Genomic DNA, 17684 nt, shown 5'->3' with positions numbered 1-17684 from the left:
AGAGAATTCTATCCTGTAGCCGTGGGAGATGATATCCCGCACCCACTGATCGGAGACGTGTTGAAACCACACGTCGCCAAAGTGGGAGAGCCTGCCACCGACTAAGGACGTTGCTGGCGCGGACAGACAGTCAAGAGGAGGCTGCCTTAGTGGCAGCAGCACCTGCGGTCTTCTGTGGACGCGCTTTTGTGCGCCAGCTGGATTTTTGGTCCTTGGCAGTGTTAGTGGACGAGGCCGAGGGCTTAGAGGACGACCAGTTGGAGGAACGAAAGGAACGAAACCTCGACTGATTTCTACCCTGGACAGGTTTCTTGGTTTTGGTTTGTGGCATGGAAGTACTCTTCCCGCCAGTAGCTTCCTTAATAATTTCATCCAGCTGTTCTCCGAACAGCCGGGACCCAGCAAAAGGGAGCCCCGCAAGGTACTTCTTAGAAGAAGCATCTGCCTTCCACTCTCGAAGCCACAAGATCCTGCGGATAGCGAAGGAATTAGCCGAAGCCACCGCAGTGCGGTGAGAAGCCTCCAGCATAGCGGACATGGCATAGGATGAAAAAGCCGAAGCTTGGGAAGTTAAGGCAACCATCTCAGGCATAGATTCCTTAGTGAGGGAATGCATCTTCTCTAGGGAAGCAGAGATGGCTTTGAGAGCCCACACTGCTGCAAAAGTCAGGGCGAACGAGGCCCCTGCCGCCTCATATATGCATTTGGCCAGAAGGTCAACCTGGCGGTCAGTGGAATCCTTAAGCGAGGTGCCATCAGCCACTGATACAACGGTCCGGGCTGAGAGTCTAGACACCAGGGGGTCTACCTTTGGCGAATGAGCCCACTCCTTGACCACCTCAGGTGGAAAGGGAAAACGGTCATCAGAACCACGCTTAGGGAAGCATTTGTCAGGGCAGGCCCTGGGCTTGGTCACAGCGGCCTGAAAACTGGAGTGGTTAAAGAACACACTCTTTGTCCTCTTAGGCGAGGTAAACTGGTGCTTTTCTGCCAGAGAGATCCAGTACAGAATTAATGGACGCAATCAAATCACTAACATCTGAGTCACTTTCGGACAGACCAATGGGGCACATGGAGGCAGTCTCCGAGCCCCCAGTAAAGGCATCCTCCTCATCCTGCGAGTCAGCTTCTGAAACCGAGCCGCGGGACGAAGGAGAGGGAGCCCTGCGTCTCTTTTTAGAAGGACGGGGCCTGGGACCAGATGATGAATCCTCTGTGAGCTCCGGTCCTGAGAGAGACCTAGAAGCAGAGGCACCCTGTGAAGGGGGCTGATGCATGCTCAGCAAAGTCCTGGACAGATGTCCCATGGAGTCAGCAAAAGACTGGGAGATAGACCTGGTTAAGGATTCTACCCAAGCCGGGGGTTCAGCCACAGGAGCCGGAGCAGCCTGAGAGACCCCTGGGGGTGCGATTTCAGGCTGAGGCAACGTCAGGTTAGAGCAGGCATCACAATGTGGATAGGTGCTCGGTTCCGGCAGTAGGAGCCTACATGCAGTGCATACTGAAAACAGCTTTGGAGCCTTGCTCCTCGAGTGTGACATGCTGCTGGAGTGAGGGCTCTGCCAGAATGACCCCCAGAGAGTATATACAGAAGGTCCACAACCAGAGGTTGTGGCTTACCAGACCGCTGGAGCGGTTTGTGTGCCCTCCAGATCCCGAAGCCTGGACTCCCAAGCACCTCAGCAGGGATGCTGCAGACCAGTGGTGATCGCAGGGAAAAACGCTGAGAAAATGGCCACCGGAGTGAAGAGAGGGGGCGGGACTCACTCAGAGCGGGATCTGGAGGGCCAAAGAGATTCACAGGGGAGGAGACATGTACTCAGTGAGGAGTGTCTCTCCCCTTTGTAGAACGGCCGCTGGGCGGAGCCACGCTGTCCCTCTGCATGAATGACATGCGAGGGCAGTGAAACCGAAAGTAGGCCTCCGGCGAAGCCGGGGCCTAAATTTGAGCGGTGCGGCCGACGCGCAGGCACCATCGGCGCGGTTCTCAGGCGACAGCCAGAGAACCCGTCGGAAATGTCAGTAAAATCACTCAGCACACTCTCCCACACCAATAAAGTACAAGGGACCCCCATATATAACAGTCTCAGGTACTTAGCTTGCTGAGACGCAGGGTTCCAAGTCCCTGAGGGATGAGTGCTCCGGTCCAGCAGGGTCCTGAAGGGCTGCGGATGGAGACCGGTCTCATGCCAAGCATGGAGAACCGTGCTGGCTCCCACTTCAAGCCAGAGCCCCGGAGGGATGGTGAAGGAGCACGGCATGTAAGGCTCCAGCCTGGGAATCAACCTTAACAGCACCGCCGACACAGTGTGGTGAGAAGGGACATGCCGGGGGTCCAGGCTTGGACCCGCTTTTCTTCAAACTCTTTCCAAAAATGAAAAATCAGATGAGAATGCATGTGTGGATGTATGACCTCCTAAACACAAAGCGATAAACTGGTTAGATCTGGTTCTCCAGGGGGTGTATAAGCAGCCCAGAGGGAGGAGCTACACTTTTGAGTGTAGTACTTTGTGTGTCCTCCGGAGGCAGAAGCTATACACCCAATGTCTGGGTCTCCCATAGGAACGATAAAGAAAATAGCCCAAGCGCTGAACATCTCATGGAGCAACTGTTCAATCCATCATTGAAAAATGTAATGCGTATGGCACAACTGCAAACCTACCCAGACATGGCCATCTACCTAAACGGACATCCCAAGCAAGGAGAGCACTAATTAGAGAAGCAGCCAAGAGGCCCATGATCACTAAGAAGGAGCTCTAGAAATCCACATCTCAGGTTGGAGAATGTGACCACAGTATCACATAAAATCCTAATAAAATACAATACACTTAAAGGGGTATTCCCATCTCCAACATCTCAATATGTAGTAGGTGTAACAATACTAATAATATTAGCAAATACCTCCAATTAGAAATGTGGTATAGTTCTCCTAATATAGCCACGAGCAACTAACTTACTGTCACTATGCGTGGACATCTTTATGGATTCCTAAACTGCAATGCACTGCTCATGAGGTAAGAGACATGGCTATATCAGAAGAACTAAATTTCTAATTGGAGGTAATTGTTAATAATGTTATTGCACATATTACATATTGGGATAGGCTCTTGGAGTTGGGAATACCCCTTTAATCTCTTCACGACACATGGCGTACTACCGTGAGCAGTCCGTGGCGATACGCGGACATGTCAGCTTCGTGTCTGCCAGGCGCGAGTGGAATCGCGTTCCACCCACGCTTATTAACCCCTTACATCTGGCTGTCAAAATCTGACAGCGAGATGTAACAGCGCGCCACTGTATGCATAACTTACCCAGCCCCATCGGAAGTCACGTGACGTGATCACGTGACTTCTGGTAGTTGCCATGGTAGCACAGGGTCATGTGATGACTTCTGTAGCTATCATGAGTCACTTTCTCTCACTGCTGGCAGACTGCCGTATGTGAGAGTAAAGGGGGCTTTACACGCTGCGACATCGCTATTGCGGAGTCGTTGGGGTCACGGAATTTGTGACGCACATCCGGCCGCATTAGCGATGCCGTTGCGTGTGACACCGATAAGCGATTTTGCATCATTGCAAAAACGTGCAAAATCGCTAATCGGCGACATGGGGGTCCATTCTTAAAAATAGTTACTGCAGCAGTAACGAAGTTGTTCCTCGTTCCTGCGGCAGCACACATCGCTGCGTGTGACGCCGCAGGAACGAGGAAGCTCCCCTTACCTGCCTCCCGGCTGCTATGCAGAAGGAAGGAGGTGGGCGGGATGTTACGTCCCGCTCATCTCCGCCGCTATTGGGCGGCGGTTCAGTGACGCTTCAGTGACGTCGCTGTGACGCCGCACGGACCGCCCCCTTAGAAAGGAGGCGGTTCGCCGGTCACAGCGACGTCGCCGGACAGGTAAGTATGTGTGACGGCTCTGGGAGATGTTGTGCGGCACGGGCAGTGATTTGCCCGTGTCGCGCAACAGATGGGGGCGGGTACCCACACTAGCGATATCGCAGTGTGCAAAGTAGCCTTTAGGGCTTGTTCGTACGTACATGCTGAAATTTCTGCAGCGATTTGACAGCACATGTGCGCTTCAAATCGCTGCAGAAACACTGCGTAATGGATACAGTGTTTCAGCAAATTGGATGACGATTTCATGTGCTCTGGCTGCTGCCTCTCCCATAGACAGAGTGGGAGCTGCATCCAAAGCGCACAAATTATTGACATGCTACATTTTTGAACACACAGATTTGGGTCAAAATTTTAGCATCCACATCGTTGCATTCAAAAGACCATCGGGCGCACGGATTACGCATAATCTACATAGATTGTGCTGGAGATGCAGGACGCATGCATTTACGCTGCAGTGCTATACGCAGCGTAAATGCATGAAATTACGCAACGTGTGCATGAGCCTGAGGTTCTGTTCCACTTGCATACAGTTTCCCATGCGAGAGAATCGGAAGCGATATGCTAATGACCATCTGCTGCGAGCGTCAGCCGAGGGTCATGCGACTGTGCTGTGATCTTGCGATCATATCACAGCCTCAAAGAAGGGTGAGGGAGCACTTTCTCCCATCTCCTCCGCTGTCTGTCTCTGCATATATCGCACTGCAGTCGCATAATATGCGAGTGCAGTGCGATGTTTCACACGCTCCTATAGGATTGTATGGGGGTGTGTGAGCCGAGATTCGCTGCAAAACGCAGCATGCTGCGATTGCAACGAGAGCAGGATTTGTGACGAAGAAAAATAAGCAAAAGGACACGGCCTCATTAATTAACAATGGTGTGAGTGCAATCCAATGTTTTATCGTATTGCACTCTCACAAAGAAATGACAAGTACAAAAGTACCCTCAAGTAGCTTTTCTCCAGATCTCAGCTCTGTAACTGTGATCTGGAGAAATGGAAGAGCGATCAGACTGCTGATTGTTATAGTCCCCTGAGGGGGCTGGTAAATAAAATAAAGTTTTAAAAAAAAAACAAAAAACGAACAATAAACCTTAAAAGTTCAAATCACCCCCCATTCGACCCATTGAAAATTAATGGTTAAAAAAATAAAATATACACATTTGGTATCACCGTGTGTATCAGAAATGCCCTATCTATTAAAATATATAATCAATTAATCTGATCGTTAAACAGCGTAGCGGCAAAAAAAATCCAAACGGCAAAATTACTTTTTTTGGTTGCCACAAATTTTGCGCAAAATGCAATAACAGGTGATCAAAATGTAGCATCTACAGAAAAATGGTACCATCAAAAACGTCAGCTCGAGATGCAAAAAATAAGCGGTCACTGAGCCATAGATCCCGAAAAATGAGAACGCTACGGGTTTTGGAAAATGGCCCAAAAAGTGTGCCACTTTTTTTGGACAAACTTGTGAATTTTTTTTTTTAACCCCTTAGATAAAAGTAAACCTATACATGTTTGGTGTCTACAAACTCGTACCGACCTGTGGTATCACAGCAATACATCAGTTTTATCATATAGTGAACATGGTGAATAAAATATCCCAAAAACTATTGTGAGATCGCACTTTTTTTTTTTAGTTTTTCTGCACTTTACATTTTTTTGCTCTTTTCCAGTAGACCATATATGGTAAAACTTATGGTTTAATTTAAAGGTCCAACTCGTCCCGCAAAAAACAAGGGCTTATATGGCAAGATTGACATAAAAATAAAAAAAAGTTACAGCTCTTGGACGAAGGGGAGCAAAAAACGGTAAATCTCCCAAGGGGTGAAGGGGTTAAGCTTGTGGGTGTGATGTAAAAAAAGTTGGAAAAGTTTACAGGGTTTGAATATTTGAATAGGCACTGTATGTTTATTCAATGGATTTAAGTCTTTCAGTGAGAAAAAAATAAAGCTCCAATTACTAAAAACAGTAACAGATTAATCATCACAGAAATTAAGATCTTATATAGGAATAAAAAATGAAATTTGCGTAATCTCTTTGCCAGACATGAATAGGCTTTCACATTGTAGTGTAAATACATACCTGACTGTGTTCTTGTGGTGCTGCTGTTCCAGGCTGTAGCGTGTGTTCAGGTCTAGCAGGTTCAGGACCATTGGCAGGGACTTTGTCCTGGGTACCTTGACAAGTTACTTGTACCTCAGCTGGTACCACAGCAGGCTCTGAACTGGAAGAAGATCCTTGGCAGTAACCTGGGCAAGCACTGAGTGCTGGGACCTGAACTGGCAGAGAGTCTACAGAGTCATCCCTAATACAGTTTGTATTGATGGAGAAATTGGCTTGGGGAGTAGAGGCTGGTGGATTATGGAGTGAACAAGGAGACGATGATGTAAGAGGCAAAGAAGGAAACTTCTCAGACTGAGAAGACAGGTTTTGCCCTGACTCTTGCTCACATATAAGGCTAGTGTTAGAAAACATATGAGACAACGAAGGACTGTCAGGGACTTTTAAAAAGGCAGAGGGTATGTGAGCTGGCACAGAGTCAATGGATTCTCCACTGGGGGACATGGTTCTGACAGATATTTCCCGACACACCTGCAGGAGTTGTAAGTGAGACGCCCCCACTAATACACTCCCAGCCGTAGGAGACGTGACTTCAAGTACCTGAAACATAAAAGAGACTAGTAAAGTGCAAACGACAGGAATGTATCCATAACAACTAATAACCATATTTTAATCATATAAACACTAATAAACCTCCTATGGTCAATATTTTAATATTTTAGAATGTATGATAATGCTGTGATAAGACTTTAAAAATCACGTTTGGTAGTGATCATCTCTCTTAATTTGTTTTAAACTGCAGTACTTCCATGCCTGTTACAGAGAGACGTTACCTTTTGTCCATCAGCGTACACTGCATAGCCAGTCACTCTGACCCCATTAGAGGTCCCCGCTGCGTCTATGGTCACTGGTAACCATGTGATCAGCAGAACACCCGGCTTTGGACCTAGCTCAACCTGAACATCAAGAGGAGCATCTGGAGGACCTGTAAGAAATTAGAGGTGAGAAAAAAAGTTAAAAAAATACTGCCATTTAAACACACAGAATGATTATGCATATACTTGTTTTTAGTTAAAAAAAAAAAAAAGTATCAAAATGATGGACGACAGTCTAGAAATATATAAAAATGTCTATATGTAGAAAAGGAAGAGTGAGCCAGCAACTATCAAGGGGTCCGGTTGGCATAAAACAATGGATTTATTGATAGAAAAATTAAAAAATATATATAGCAGAGCTGTAAATAATAAGTTGCAGGAAATAGTGCGTTACGGACAATGCGTTTCGGCGGTATAAGCTGCCTTCTTCATGGTCCAAGCCAAAAGTCAAAATGTCTATATGTATATGGTCAATGGAAAAGATTTACTGTACTAAATACATCAGAATTCTTCCAGCAACAAAAACCTACCAAACACACCAGAGTTATTATATTTATCATTTATTACATTTTAGACATTTTTGAGCCTCACTGGACAATTCAGAGACGTGTCTGGAAAAGGGGTCAAAACTTGGAATAGTTGTAAAAAGTGCCCGATTAACCACTTATTTACATTTTGCCAAAGGCAACTAAACTCCTATACTAAAGACTAGTAAATTAAACTTCACTTATAATTCATATATTAAATAGTGATGCACTAAATTAGATTAAAAACACATAGTATAGGACTACTATTGCTAGTAGCTCAAATTCATTCCCTATCTTTTCAATTCTTATGTATAAGACACCAGCCGTGTGTCAATATCATTTACCATAGAGATCAGTGACTGTAGTCCCTATACTAGCTGTTTAAAAGACTGAGAGTCAAGCCTCCCCAACATGTTTCACCTATACAAGCGTCATCAGGGGAATGAGGCTCAAAAATATTTTTGAGCCTCTTTCCCCTGATGACGCCTGTATAGGTGTAGGTGCAACATGTTGTGGAGGCTTGACTCACAGTGTTTACTAGTGTGCGTGTGTATAATGTATATAAGCGACCTACAAAGCCATCCATAATCTATCTCCTCCGTATATCTCTGAACTAATCTCCCACTACACTCCAAAACGCAATCTATGATCCTCCCAAGATCTCCTTCTCTCCTCCTCTCTCATTCGCTCCTCACGCAACCGACTCAAAGACTTCTCCCGAGCATCCCCAGTCTCCTGGAACTCGCTACCTCAACATGTCAGACTATCTACTACACTTGCAAGCTTCAAACAGAACTTCAAAACTCATCTGATCAGAGACGCCTATAACCTTCAATGACCTCACTGCTTCACCACCACCACAGCTGCCGCCCCTCCACCGTGTGGAGCCACCGCCCAACCTACACCCACCTACTGTCTCCTCCCCAAAATCCTATAGAATGTAAGCCTGCAAGGGCAGGGCCCACTTAGCTCTGTACTAGTCTGTCTATTGTAACTTATATATATATTCTGTATGTAACCCCCCTCTCATGTACAGCACCATGGAATCAATGGTGCTCTATAAATCTATATATATAATTGCCTTATTCTGTCTGTCTGTCTGTCATGCTCCAAAAGTGTGTCCTTACGGTGAGACAAAGCTGATTGGCCGCTGGGCTCGCCATGGCCCCTCCCCCCCACACGGATTGGCCTCTCGCCCCGGCTCTCTGCAGGCCCCGCCCCCCTCACGCAATGCACGCTCGCTCTGGCCCAACTGACACGGAGCTCCGACTCCCAGGTGAGTACACACACACACATCAGATCACACTCACTCTCACACACACACCTCACACATCACATCCACACACTCACAACATCCTGGGATATCGCTTGCTTCTACACCAGCTCCGTCACGATCCCAGCAGCGCCAGACATAACCTTGCGATGCTGGGATCTTGACGGAGCCCGTGAACGCTGGTAACCATTATACACATCGGGTAACTAAGGTCCCTTGGTTACCCGATGTGTATCATAGTTACCAGTGTACACCGGCTCCGTCACGATCCCAGCAGCGCCAGACATAACCTTGCGATGCTGGGATCTTGACGGAGACCGTGAACGCTGGTAACCATTATACACATCGGGTAACTAAGGTCCCTTGGTTACCCGATGTGTATCATAGTTACCAGTGTACACCGGCTCAGTCACGATCCCAGCAGCACCAGACATAACCTTGCGATGCTGGGATCTTGACGGAGACCGTGAACGCTGGTAACCATTATACACATCGGGTAACTAAGGTCCCTTAGTTACCCGATGTGTATCATAGTTACCAGTGTACACCGGCTCCCGGTACACATGTGCAGGGAGCCGGCATTATACTCCTCTCCCCCCAGGACTACTCCTCCTATTACAGTCCTCCTATTATACTCCTCTCTGAGTATAATAGGAGAACTATTATAGCATGGGGGATGGAGCACGATGGAGAGTGCGCAGCATGGGGGATGTAGCACGATGGGGAGTGCGCAGCATGGGGGATGTAGCACGATGGGGAGTGCGCAGCATGGGGGATGTAGCACGATGGGGAGTGCGCAGCATGGCGGATGGAGCACGATGGGGAGTGCGCAGCATGGCGGATGGAGCACGATGGCGGGTGCGCAGCATGGGGGATGTAGCACGATGGGGAGTGCGCAGCATGGGGGATGTAGCACGATGGGGGATGTAGCACGATGGGGGGTGCGCAGCATGGGGGATGTAGCACGATAGGGAGTGTGCAGCATGGGGGATGTAGCACGATGGGGGGTGCGCAGCATGGGGGATGTAGCACGATGGGGGGTGCGCAGCATGGGGGATGTAGCACGATGGGGGGTGCGCAGCATGGGGGATGTAGCACGATGGGGAGTGCGCAGCATGGGGGATGTAGCACGATGGGGGATGTAGCACGATGGGGGGTGCGCAGCATGGGGGATGTAGCACGATAGGGAGTGTGCAGCATGGGGGATGTAGCACGATGGGGGGTGCGCAGCATGGGGGATGTAGCACGATGGGGGGGTGCGCAGCATGGGGGATGTAGCACGATGGGGGGTGCGCAGCATGGGGGATGTAGCACGATGGGGGGTGCGCAGCATGGGGGATGGAGCATGATGGGGAGTGCGCAGCATGGAGGATGGAGCACGATGGGGAGTGCGCAGCATGGGGGATGTAGCACGATGGGGAGTGCGCAGCATGGGGGATGGAGCACGATGGGGGGTGCGCAGCATGGGGGATGGAGCACGATGGGGAATGCGCAGCATAGGGGATGGGGCATGATGGGGGGTGCGCAGCATAGGGGATGGGGCACGATGGGGGGTGCACACCTCCCCCCAACACACACACACACACACACACACACACACACCCACACACACACAAGGAACCACAAACAGCGCCATACACAGACACCCACACACACAGACAACGCTGCACACACACAACACCCAACACACAAACACCGCGGCATACATAAATATACGCACATACCGCACAACACACACATTGCACAAAACATACCTCCCCCAAAACACACCACACCCACACAAACCGCGCAACACACACACACACACACACAACGCGACAGACACACAGCGCTCCACAAACAACGCAACACACATACAACACCGCTCTCACCCCCCCCACCACACCCAGACAACACCCAGAACATGTACAGCGCCCTACACAAACACTTTGGTAACTACACACAACAACATCTATATATATATATATATATATATATATATATATATATATATATATATATATATATATATATATATCTATATCTATATCCATATCTATAACAAAAATCATACATGAACTACACAATACGTAAATTCTAGAATACCCGATGCGTAGAATCGGGCCACCTTCTAGTAAATAATATTATTATTATTATTATTATTAATAATCTTACAACCTAATCTATCCAAGGCAAAGACAGGTTTGAGACCTAAAGGTAATCTGTCACCAGGTTTTTGCTCCCCCATCTGAGATCAGCATAATGTGATGTAGAGACAGAGACCCTGATTCCAGTGAAGTGTCACTTATTCAGCTGTTTGCGATCATTTTGATAAAATCAATATTTTCTCTGTTGCAGATCTAGCAGTTATACAGAGCTCATAATATGCTGGACTACCTGGCACCATGCCATGTAGTCCTGTAATGATAATATACTGCTGATTAAACAGTGATTTTTATCAAAACTAGACTAGCAGCCCAGTAAGTGACACATCACTGCAATCAGGATCTCTGCCCCTATGTTATACTGCTCTCAGATTAGGTGTTAAAACCTGGTGACATTGTCCCTTTAAAGGTTTTTGCAACCTCATCAGAGAGCAGCATGATATAGGCAAATAAATCCTCAATCCAAGGATGTATCACAGATTACTGGGTGCAGCCGTTCTGACACAATCTGAATTTTTAGATTTAACCATGTAGCAGAGCTGAGAGCTGTCTCGCCCACACCAGGCTCTCAATAGAAATTGTGCATTGACAGTGAGGTGTCAGAGGTGGGGGGTGTCGGACTGCGATGTGCATGACAATGTAATCCGAGCAATCACAAGTCCTGCTGCTTAAACAAACATAGCACATAAACAGCAGATTGGACCTTGATATGAAAGACATCCCTGAGTTCTATGTTTTAACCCCTGCAGCATGCGGTCTTCAGATTAGATGGCAAAAACCTGCTAAATGATTTCCTTTAAACATATGTCTGCCTCTGTACGGACACTAAGCTAAACTGCGGAGCTTTGTGTAAGTAGGCTAGGTACAGTGGAACCTTGCTTAACGAGAACAATCCGTTCTGGGACTATGCTTGTTAACCAAGTTACTCGTTCAGCAGAGCAAGATTTCCCATAGGAAATCATTGCAATGCTGACGATCCGTTCCAAAACTTGTTAAATGTCCCATCCTGGTCCCCTATTCTGTCATTCCACACACGTACAAACACACACAAACACACAAGCACGCACGCAAACGCACATATTATATGCTCACCTTACGTTCCATCGCCGGTCTGCTGGGACTTGCTGTTCTCCGATACAGGCCGTGTATAGGGTTACCATAACGACGAGGGAGGAACTTCCTGTCAGAGCGCTGACGTCAAAGGCAGAGCCGCTTGCCTCTGATTGGCCAGCGCGCTGCCTTTGAGTAGCGGTGACCGGAACCAGGAAGTTCCTGCTTCGTCGCTATGGATGCAGATGCCTGGAGTAGAGTGGAGCAGAGCGGCGCACTACAGGACCCAGGAGGCCGGCGATGAAATGGAAGGTACACATATTATATGCTCACCTTACCTTCCGTTCCACCGCCGGCCTCATGGTACTTGTAGTTCGCCGCGAGCACGTCGCGATGTACCCGGGAACTACAAGAACCATGAGGCCAGCGGTGGAACAGAAGGTAAGGTGAGCATAATACTGTATGTGTGTGCGTGCGTGCGTGTGTGTGTTTGTGCGCACGTGTGTGTTTGTGTGGACTGCAAGTGCGGGTCAGAGCACGGTGGATGGACGAAACCGAAAGTGTGTGAGGTGAGGATTTCGCTCGTACAGCAAAGCTTTCTCGTAAAGCGGGTTACAAATTTACAGAAAGCTTTGCTTGTTAAGCAAAATTCTCGTTAAGTGGGTTACTTGTTAAGCGAGGTACCACTGTATATTCTACTGGGGATGTGATAACTTTTTGTGAAGGTGCATTATCAGTGTCAGCCTCCATGTGGCAGCAGACCTATGGTTCCTGATTCCCCCAACGAAACGACAAACACATTTTTTGATTTATTTTTACTTTAACTTCCAACCTTTTAACAACTCGTACTATTTACTGCATTACTACAGCATTGCAGTACATAGTAAAAATTGAAATATCCTGTAAAGCTCAACCCGTGGGTGGGTCAGAAGTGGAAGGAGGGAAGATGCAGGCAATGGGTGCCATAACGTAGCATCAAGTGATGGCATCCTAGTTATGTAAAGAATTCATAGCACAAAAAAGTAGAAGAAAAGTAAATATATTGAACACAATACGTTACCTGCAGCAGGAGTTGTCAGTTGCATAACGGTGGTCTTTGGCTCTCGTCTCTCAAGAGGTAACTCCAAGGGGATTCTCTGGGGTCGGGCTTCTACTTTTACATTATACATGGTGCTAGGCCTTAAACTGCTAAATGTGTACCAATATGTCCCTGCCTTAGTCAGGCCATAGCTTTCCTCATTTAGATACAAGGCATGTGAATAGTTGCTGTTACTTGGCTGCCATGTAATTTCTGCAGATGTAGCGGAGAGGCTTCGGACACGGAGTTGTGTCGGTGCAATAGAGTAACCATGGCCAACCAACAAAGTGCAGCGCAACCGATCTGAGCAGCCACTGTCTGTCATGCTCTGTACAGAAATGCGATAAGTACGAGTTTTCAGCTCAAGTTTCTCAATCAAGGCTTTAGTTTGTCCTCCACAGCGTACATTTTGTCGAAGTTCGTTGTCTACATAAATATTATAACTTAGTATATTTCCACTGCCCGCTGCTACAAGAGGAGGTTCCCATCCAACCACTATGCTACGAGCAAGCTGCTTAATGAGGGTCAGCTTTCGAGGGTAAGGCACGGCTGAGACATCTCTTGCTCCCTCACTATTTCCTTGCATTGGCAATGGGCTGAGGCTGCTTCCATCATCATCTTCTTCACTTCTCTCTAAACTACTTGCACTCAAAAAACTAGTGTCCTGGCCTGAACTCTGCGACAGCTCATTGGTTTCAGCGGGATGGAAGGCGATCAGGTCATCGTCAGAGACATGTTCCACAAAGTTTGAGGGAACAAGTCCACGTCTTCCATCCATTAATTCTCCTGTAAAGAAAAAGCAATGTAAAAAAAAATAAAAAAATGATAGAATCTACAGGTCCCATAGGTTTCAATTCAACATGAACTCAAATGGGGCAATATATACACCACGATGAGGTTTTACATTTTGTATATTGATATTTTTAGCATTGGACAACACCATATGAGAATGTAGATCTCAGAGACAGGACTAACTTAGTGAGTAATTATTAGCTGGCATATTTTTGTTTTGTGAATTTGGCCATGGAGAGGGTGAAAATAAAATCTAAATCAGAACACGTGGATTTTGGGGTGGATATGCTGCGCTCACCAAAAATGATTCTCATAAAATTGAATAAAAAGCGAGAACTACTGGAGCTGTTGCAGGGAAAATGAAGAATTAACTTAACCAATTATTATTAATTGATTTTAATATATGTCCTGCAGTCATAGCTGTTCTGAGGACCCTAATCAGCCTAATGTACCCTATGAATGGACATACAAAGGGGACTGCAGAAGTAATCATTTTTATAATTATATAGTAAAATCACAAGACAAGCGAGGATATTTTCAATTAGTGTCGCAATTTTTTTGTTACCCACCTTCATAAAATCCATCGTCATCCATGTCCCCATAGATGTAAATGTATTCCCCTGCTGTGATGGGGAGTTCTGCTTCAGGATTTTCATTGGGACCATCAAAGGGATTGTAACTATAGAAATGTTAAACAGAATGTCTTATATTTATAATTGTACAAGACAGTGAGAATAAGTCCCAATAGATGTCACATGCAATAAGTTATGTATGCTGAAAGTGATATGAGAGCCTGTTGAGAAAAAAAACAAACTAGTAATTCACAAAAGTATGAAACCATGGCTCTTTATTGCTTACTCCACAATGACCAGATATATTTTAAGGGAACATGTCCCCAGATTTGAGGACTATAAGCTGTGGCTACCACCAGTGAGCCCTTATATACAGCATACTAGAATAGTGTATATATATAAGAGCCCAGGACGCTCTGTATAACATAAAAAAACCTTTTATAATACTCATCTATGGGGCATGGTCCGGTCCGATGGGTGTCAATGCTCTCCGGTCCAGCGCCTCCTCTCTGCGGCAGTCGCCTTTCACCTTCTACCCAGCACACTGTGGTTGACACGTCCTACGTCATCCACACTGGCCAGCATTGCGGATTTGCGCAGGAGCACTATGATCTGCCCTACTGAGGGCAGATCTAAGTACTGTAAAGCACAGGAGCGAGGAAAGGCTGAACACCGCTCGCGCGATATTTTGATCTGCCCTGAGTTGGGCAGATCAAAGTGCGCCTGCGCAGGACCTCAATGCCAGCCAGTGTGGATGACGTAGGATGCGTCATGCACATGGACCTCAGGAGGAGGAGGTCGAAGATCGCCGCAGAGAGGAGGCGCAGTACCGGAGAGCAGCGACACCTATCAGACTGGACTGGCCCCTAGGGGAGTATAATAAAAGCGTTTTTTACGTTCTACACTGCGGCCTGGGTACTTAAATACTGTATTCTGGAACACTGTATATAAGAGCTCACTGGTGATGGCCGCAGCTTATAGTCGCTAAATCTGGTGACAGGTTCCCTTTAACTTGCTATTTAAATACTTTGGGGAGACGAAAAGTAGAGACCAGGAAAAGTGAATGTTAGCCATAGCAACCAGTCAAAATCAATGCTTTAATTTTCCACTGAATCTAGAATCTGAGGTTACTGTGGGTAACTACTCGGCTTTTACTTTGCGTTTTTTTCAGTTTATACAAACAGCTGCCAGTGGTATAAAAAAAAACCTGGTCCCCGCTTGTCTGATTCACTGGTGATGGATATAGCGCTGCAGCCAATTACGGCATGTAGAAGGGTGATATGTCAACATCACTGTGCTTTCTGCTGAAGCCAGTGATTGTCTGCAGTTGTCACATGTGTTTACAAGTCAATTCTGGAACAAGGTGGGCAGAGACCAGAAAGCGAAGAAAGAAGCGTTCGCACGGGAGCGGCCTGAAATTAATAAAGTGAGTATTACGTTTCAAGCTATTTTCTACCATTGCTAGCTATCATGGCATTGGAAAAAAGGGAATTTTGTTTACTTACCGTAAATTCCTTTTCTTCTAGCTCCTATTGGGAGACCCAGACAATTGGGTGTATAGCTTCTGCCCCCGGAGGCCACACAAAATATTACACTTTTAAAAAAGTGTAACCCCTCCCCTCTGCCTATACACCCTCCCGTGGATCACGGGCTCCTCAGTTTTGGTGCAAAAGCAGGAAGGAGAAAACTTATAAATTGGTCTAGGGTAAATTCAATCCGAAGGATGTTCGGAGAACTGAAGACCATGAACCATAACAACAAATCAACATCAACAACATGTGTACACAAAAGAACAACCAGCCCGAAGGGAACAGGGGCGGGTGCTGGGTCTCCCAATAGGAGCTAGAAGAAAAGGAATTTACGGTAAGTAAACAAAATTCCCTTTTTCTTTGTCGCTCCATTGGGAGACCCAGACAATTGGGACGTCCAAGAGCAGTCCCTGGGTGGGTAAAAGAATACCTCAATAAAAGGAGCCGAAAACGGCCCCCTCTTACAGGTGGGCAACCGCCGCCTGGAGGACTCGCCTACCTAGACTGGCGTCTGCCGAAGCATAGGTATGCACCTGATAGTGTTTCGTGAAAGTGTGCAGACTAGACCACGTAGCTGCCTGACACACCTGCTGAGCCGTCGCCCGGTGCCGCAAAGCCCAGGACGCACCTACGGCTCTGGTAGAATGGGCTTTCAACCCTGAAGGAAGTGGAAGCCCAGAAGAACGGTAGGCCTCGAGAATCGGTTCCTTGATCCACCGAGCCAAGGTTGACTTGGAGGCCTGAGAGCCCTTACGCTGGCCAGCGACAAGGACAAAGAGCGCGTCTGAACAGCGAAGGGGCGCCGTGCGAGACACGTAGAACTGGAGTGCTCTCACTAGATCCAAAGAGTGCAAATCCTTTTCACACTGGTGAATTGGATTAGGGCAAAATGAAGGCAAGGAGATATCCTGATTTAGATGAAAAGGGGATACCACCTTAGGGAGAAATTCCGGGACAGGACGCAGAACCACCTTATCCTGGTGAAAAACCAGGAAGGGGGCTTTGCATGACAGCGCTGCAAGCTCAGACACTCTCCGAAGTGATGTGACCGCCACCAGGAAGGCCACCTTCTGAGAAAGACGGGAGAGAGAGACATCCCGCAGCGGCTCAAAAGGCGGCTTTTGAAGAGCCGTCAGAACCCTGTTAAGATCCCAAGGTTCCAACGGACGTTTGTAAGGTGGGACCATGTGGCAAACCCCCTGCAGGAACGTGCGGACCTGCGGAAGTCTGGCTAGACTCTTTTGAAAAAACACGGAGAGCGCAGACACTTGGCCCTTGAGAGAGCCGAGGGACAAACCCTTGTCCATTCCAGATTGTAGGAATGAAAGAAATGTGGGTAAAGCAAACGGCCATGGAGGAAAACCGTTATCAGAGCACCAGGATAAGAAGATTTGCCAAGACCTGTAATAGATTTTGGCGGACGTAGGCTTCCTGGCTTGTCTGATGGTGGCAATGACATCCTGAGATAACCCTGAAGACGCTAGGAGCCAGGACTCAATGGCCACACAGTCAGGTTGAGGGCCACAGAATTCAGATGGAAAAACGGCCCTTGTGACAGCAAGTCTGGGCGGTCTGGAAGCGCCCACGGTTGACCCACCGTGAGATGCCACAGATCCGGATACCACGACCGCCTCGGCCAGTCTGGAGCGACGAGAATGGCGAGATGGCAGTCGGACCGGATCTTGCGTATTACTCTGGGCAGCATCGCCAGAGGGGGAAACACATATGGCAGTCGAAACTGCGACCAATCCTGGACCAGAGCGTCCGCTGCCAGAGCTCTGTGATCCTGAGACCGTGCCATGAAGGCCGGGACCTTGTTGTTGTGTCGTGACGCCATGAGATCGACGTCCGGCGTTCCCCAGCGGCGACAGATCTCTCGAAACACGTC

General features: G+C 47.6%; 1 protein-coding gene across 4 annotated transcripts in view; it reads right to left on the bottom strand.

The window, feature by feature from the left end:
* Positions 1–17684, bottom strand: part of TSPOAP1 (TSPO associated protein 1) — a 316942-nt gene that overhangs the window by 56604 nt on the left and 242654 nt on the right. For all 4 annotated transcript variants that reach the window (XM_075335393.1, XM_075335394.1, XM_075335395.1 and 1 more), the window contains 4 exons: positions 14265–14374; positions 12886–13689; positions 6790–6941; positions 5978–6556 (listed from right to left, as the gene is read on the bottom strand). In XM_075335393.1, coding sequence (XP_075191508.1) covers positions 5978–6556; positions 6790–6941; positions 12886–13689; positions 14265–14374 — 1645 coding nt within the window. The remainder of the gene's footprint in view (positions 1–5977; positions 6557–6789; positions 6942–12885; positions 13690–14264; positions 14375–17684) is intronic.

Source organism: Anomaloglossus baeobatrachus, chromosome 2, assembly GCF_048569485.1.
Source record: "Anomaloglossus baeobatrachus isolate aAnoBae1 chromosome 2, aAnoBae1.hap1, whole genome shotgun sequence".
NCBI lineage: Eukaryota > Metazoa > Chordata > Amphibia > Anura > Aromobatidae > Anomaloglossus > Anomaloglossus baeobatrachus.
This window is presented reverse-complemented; position numbering and strand designations above follow the sequence as displayed.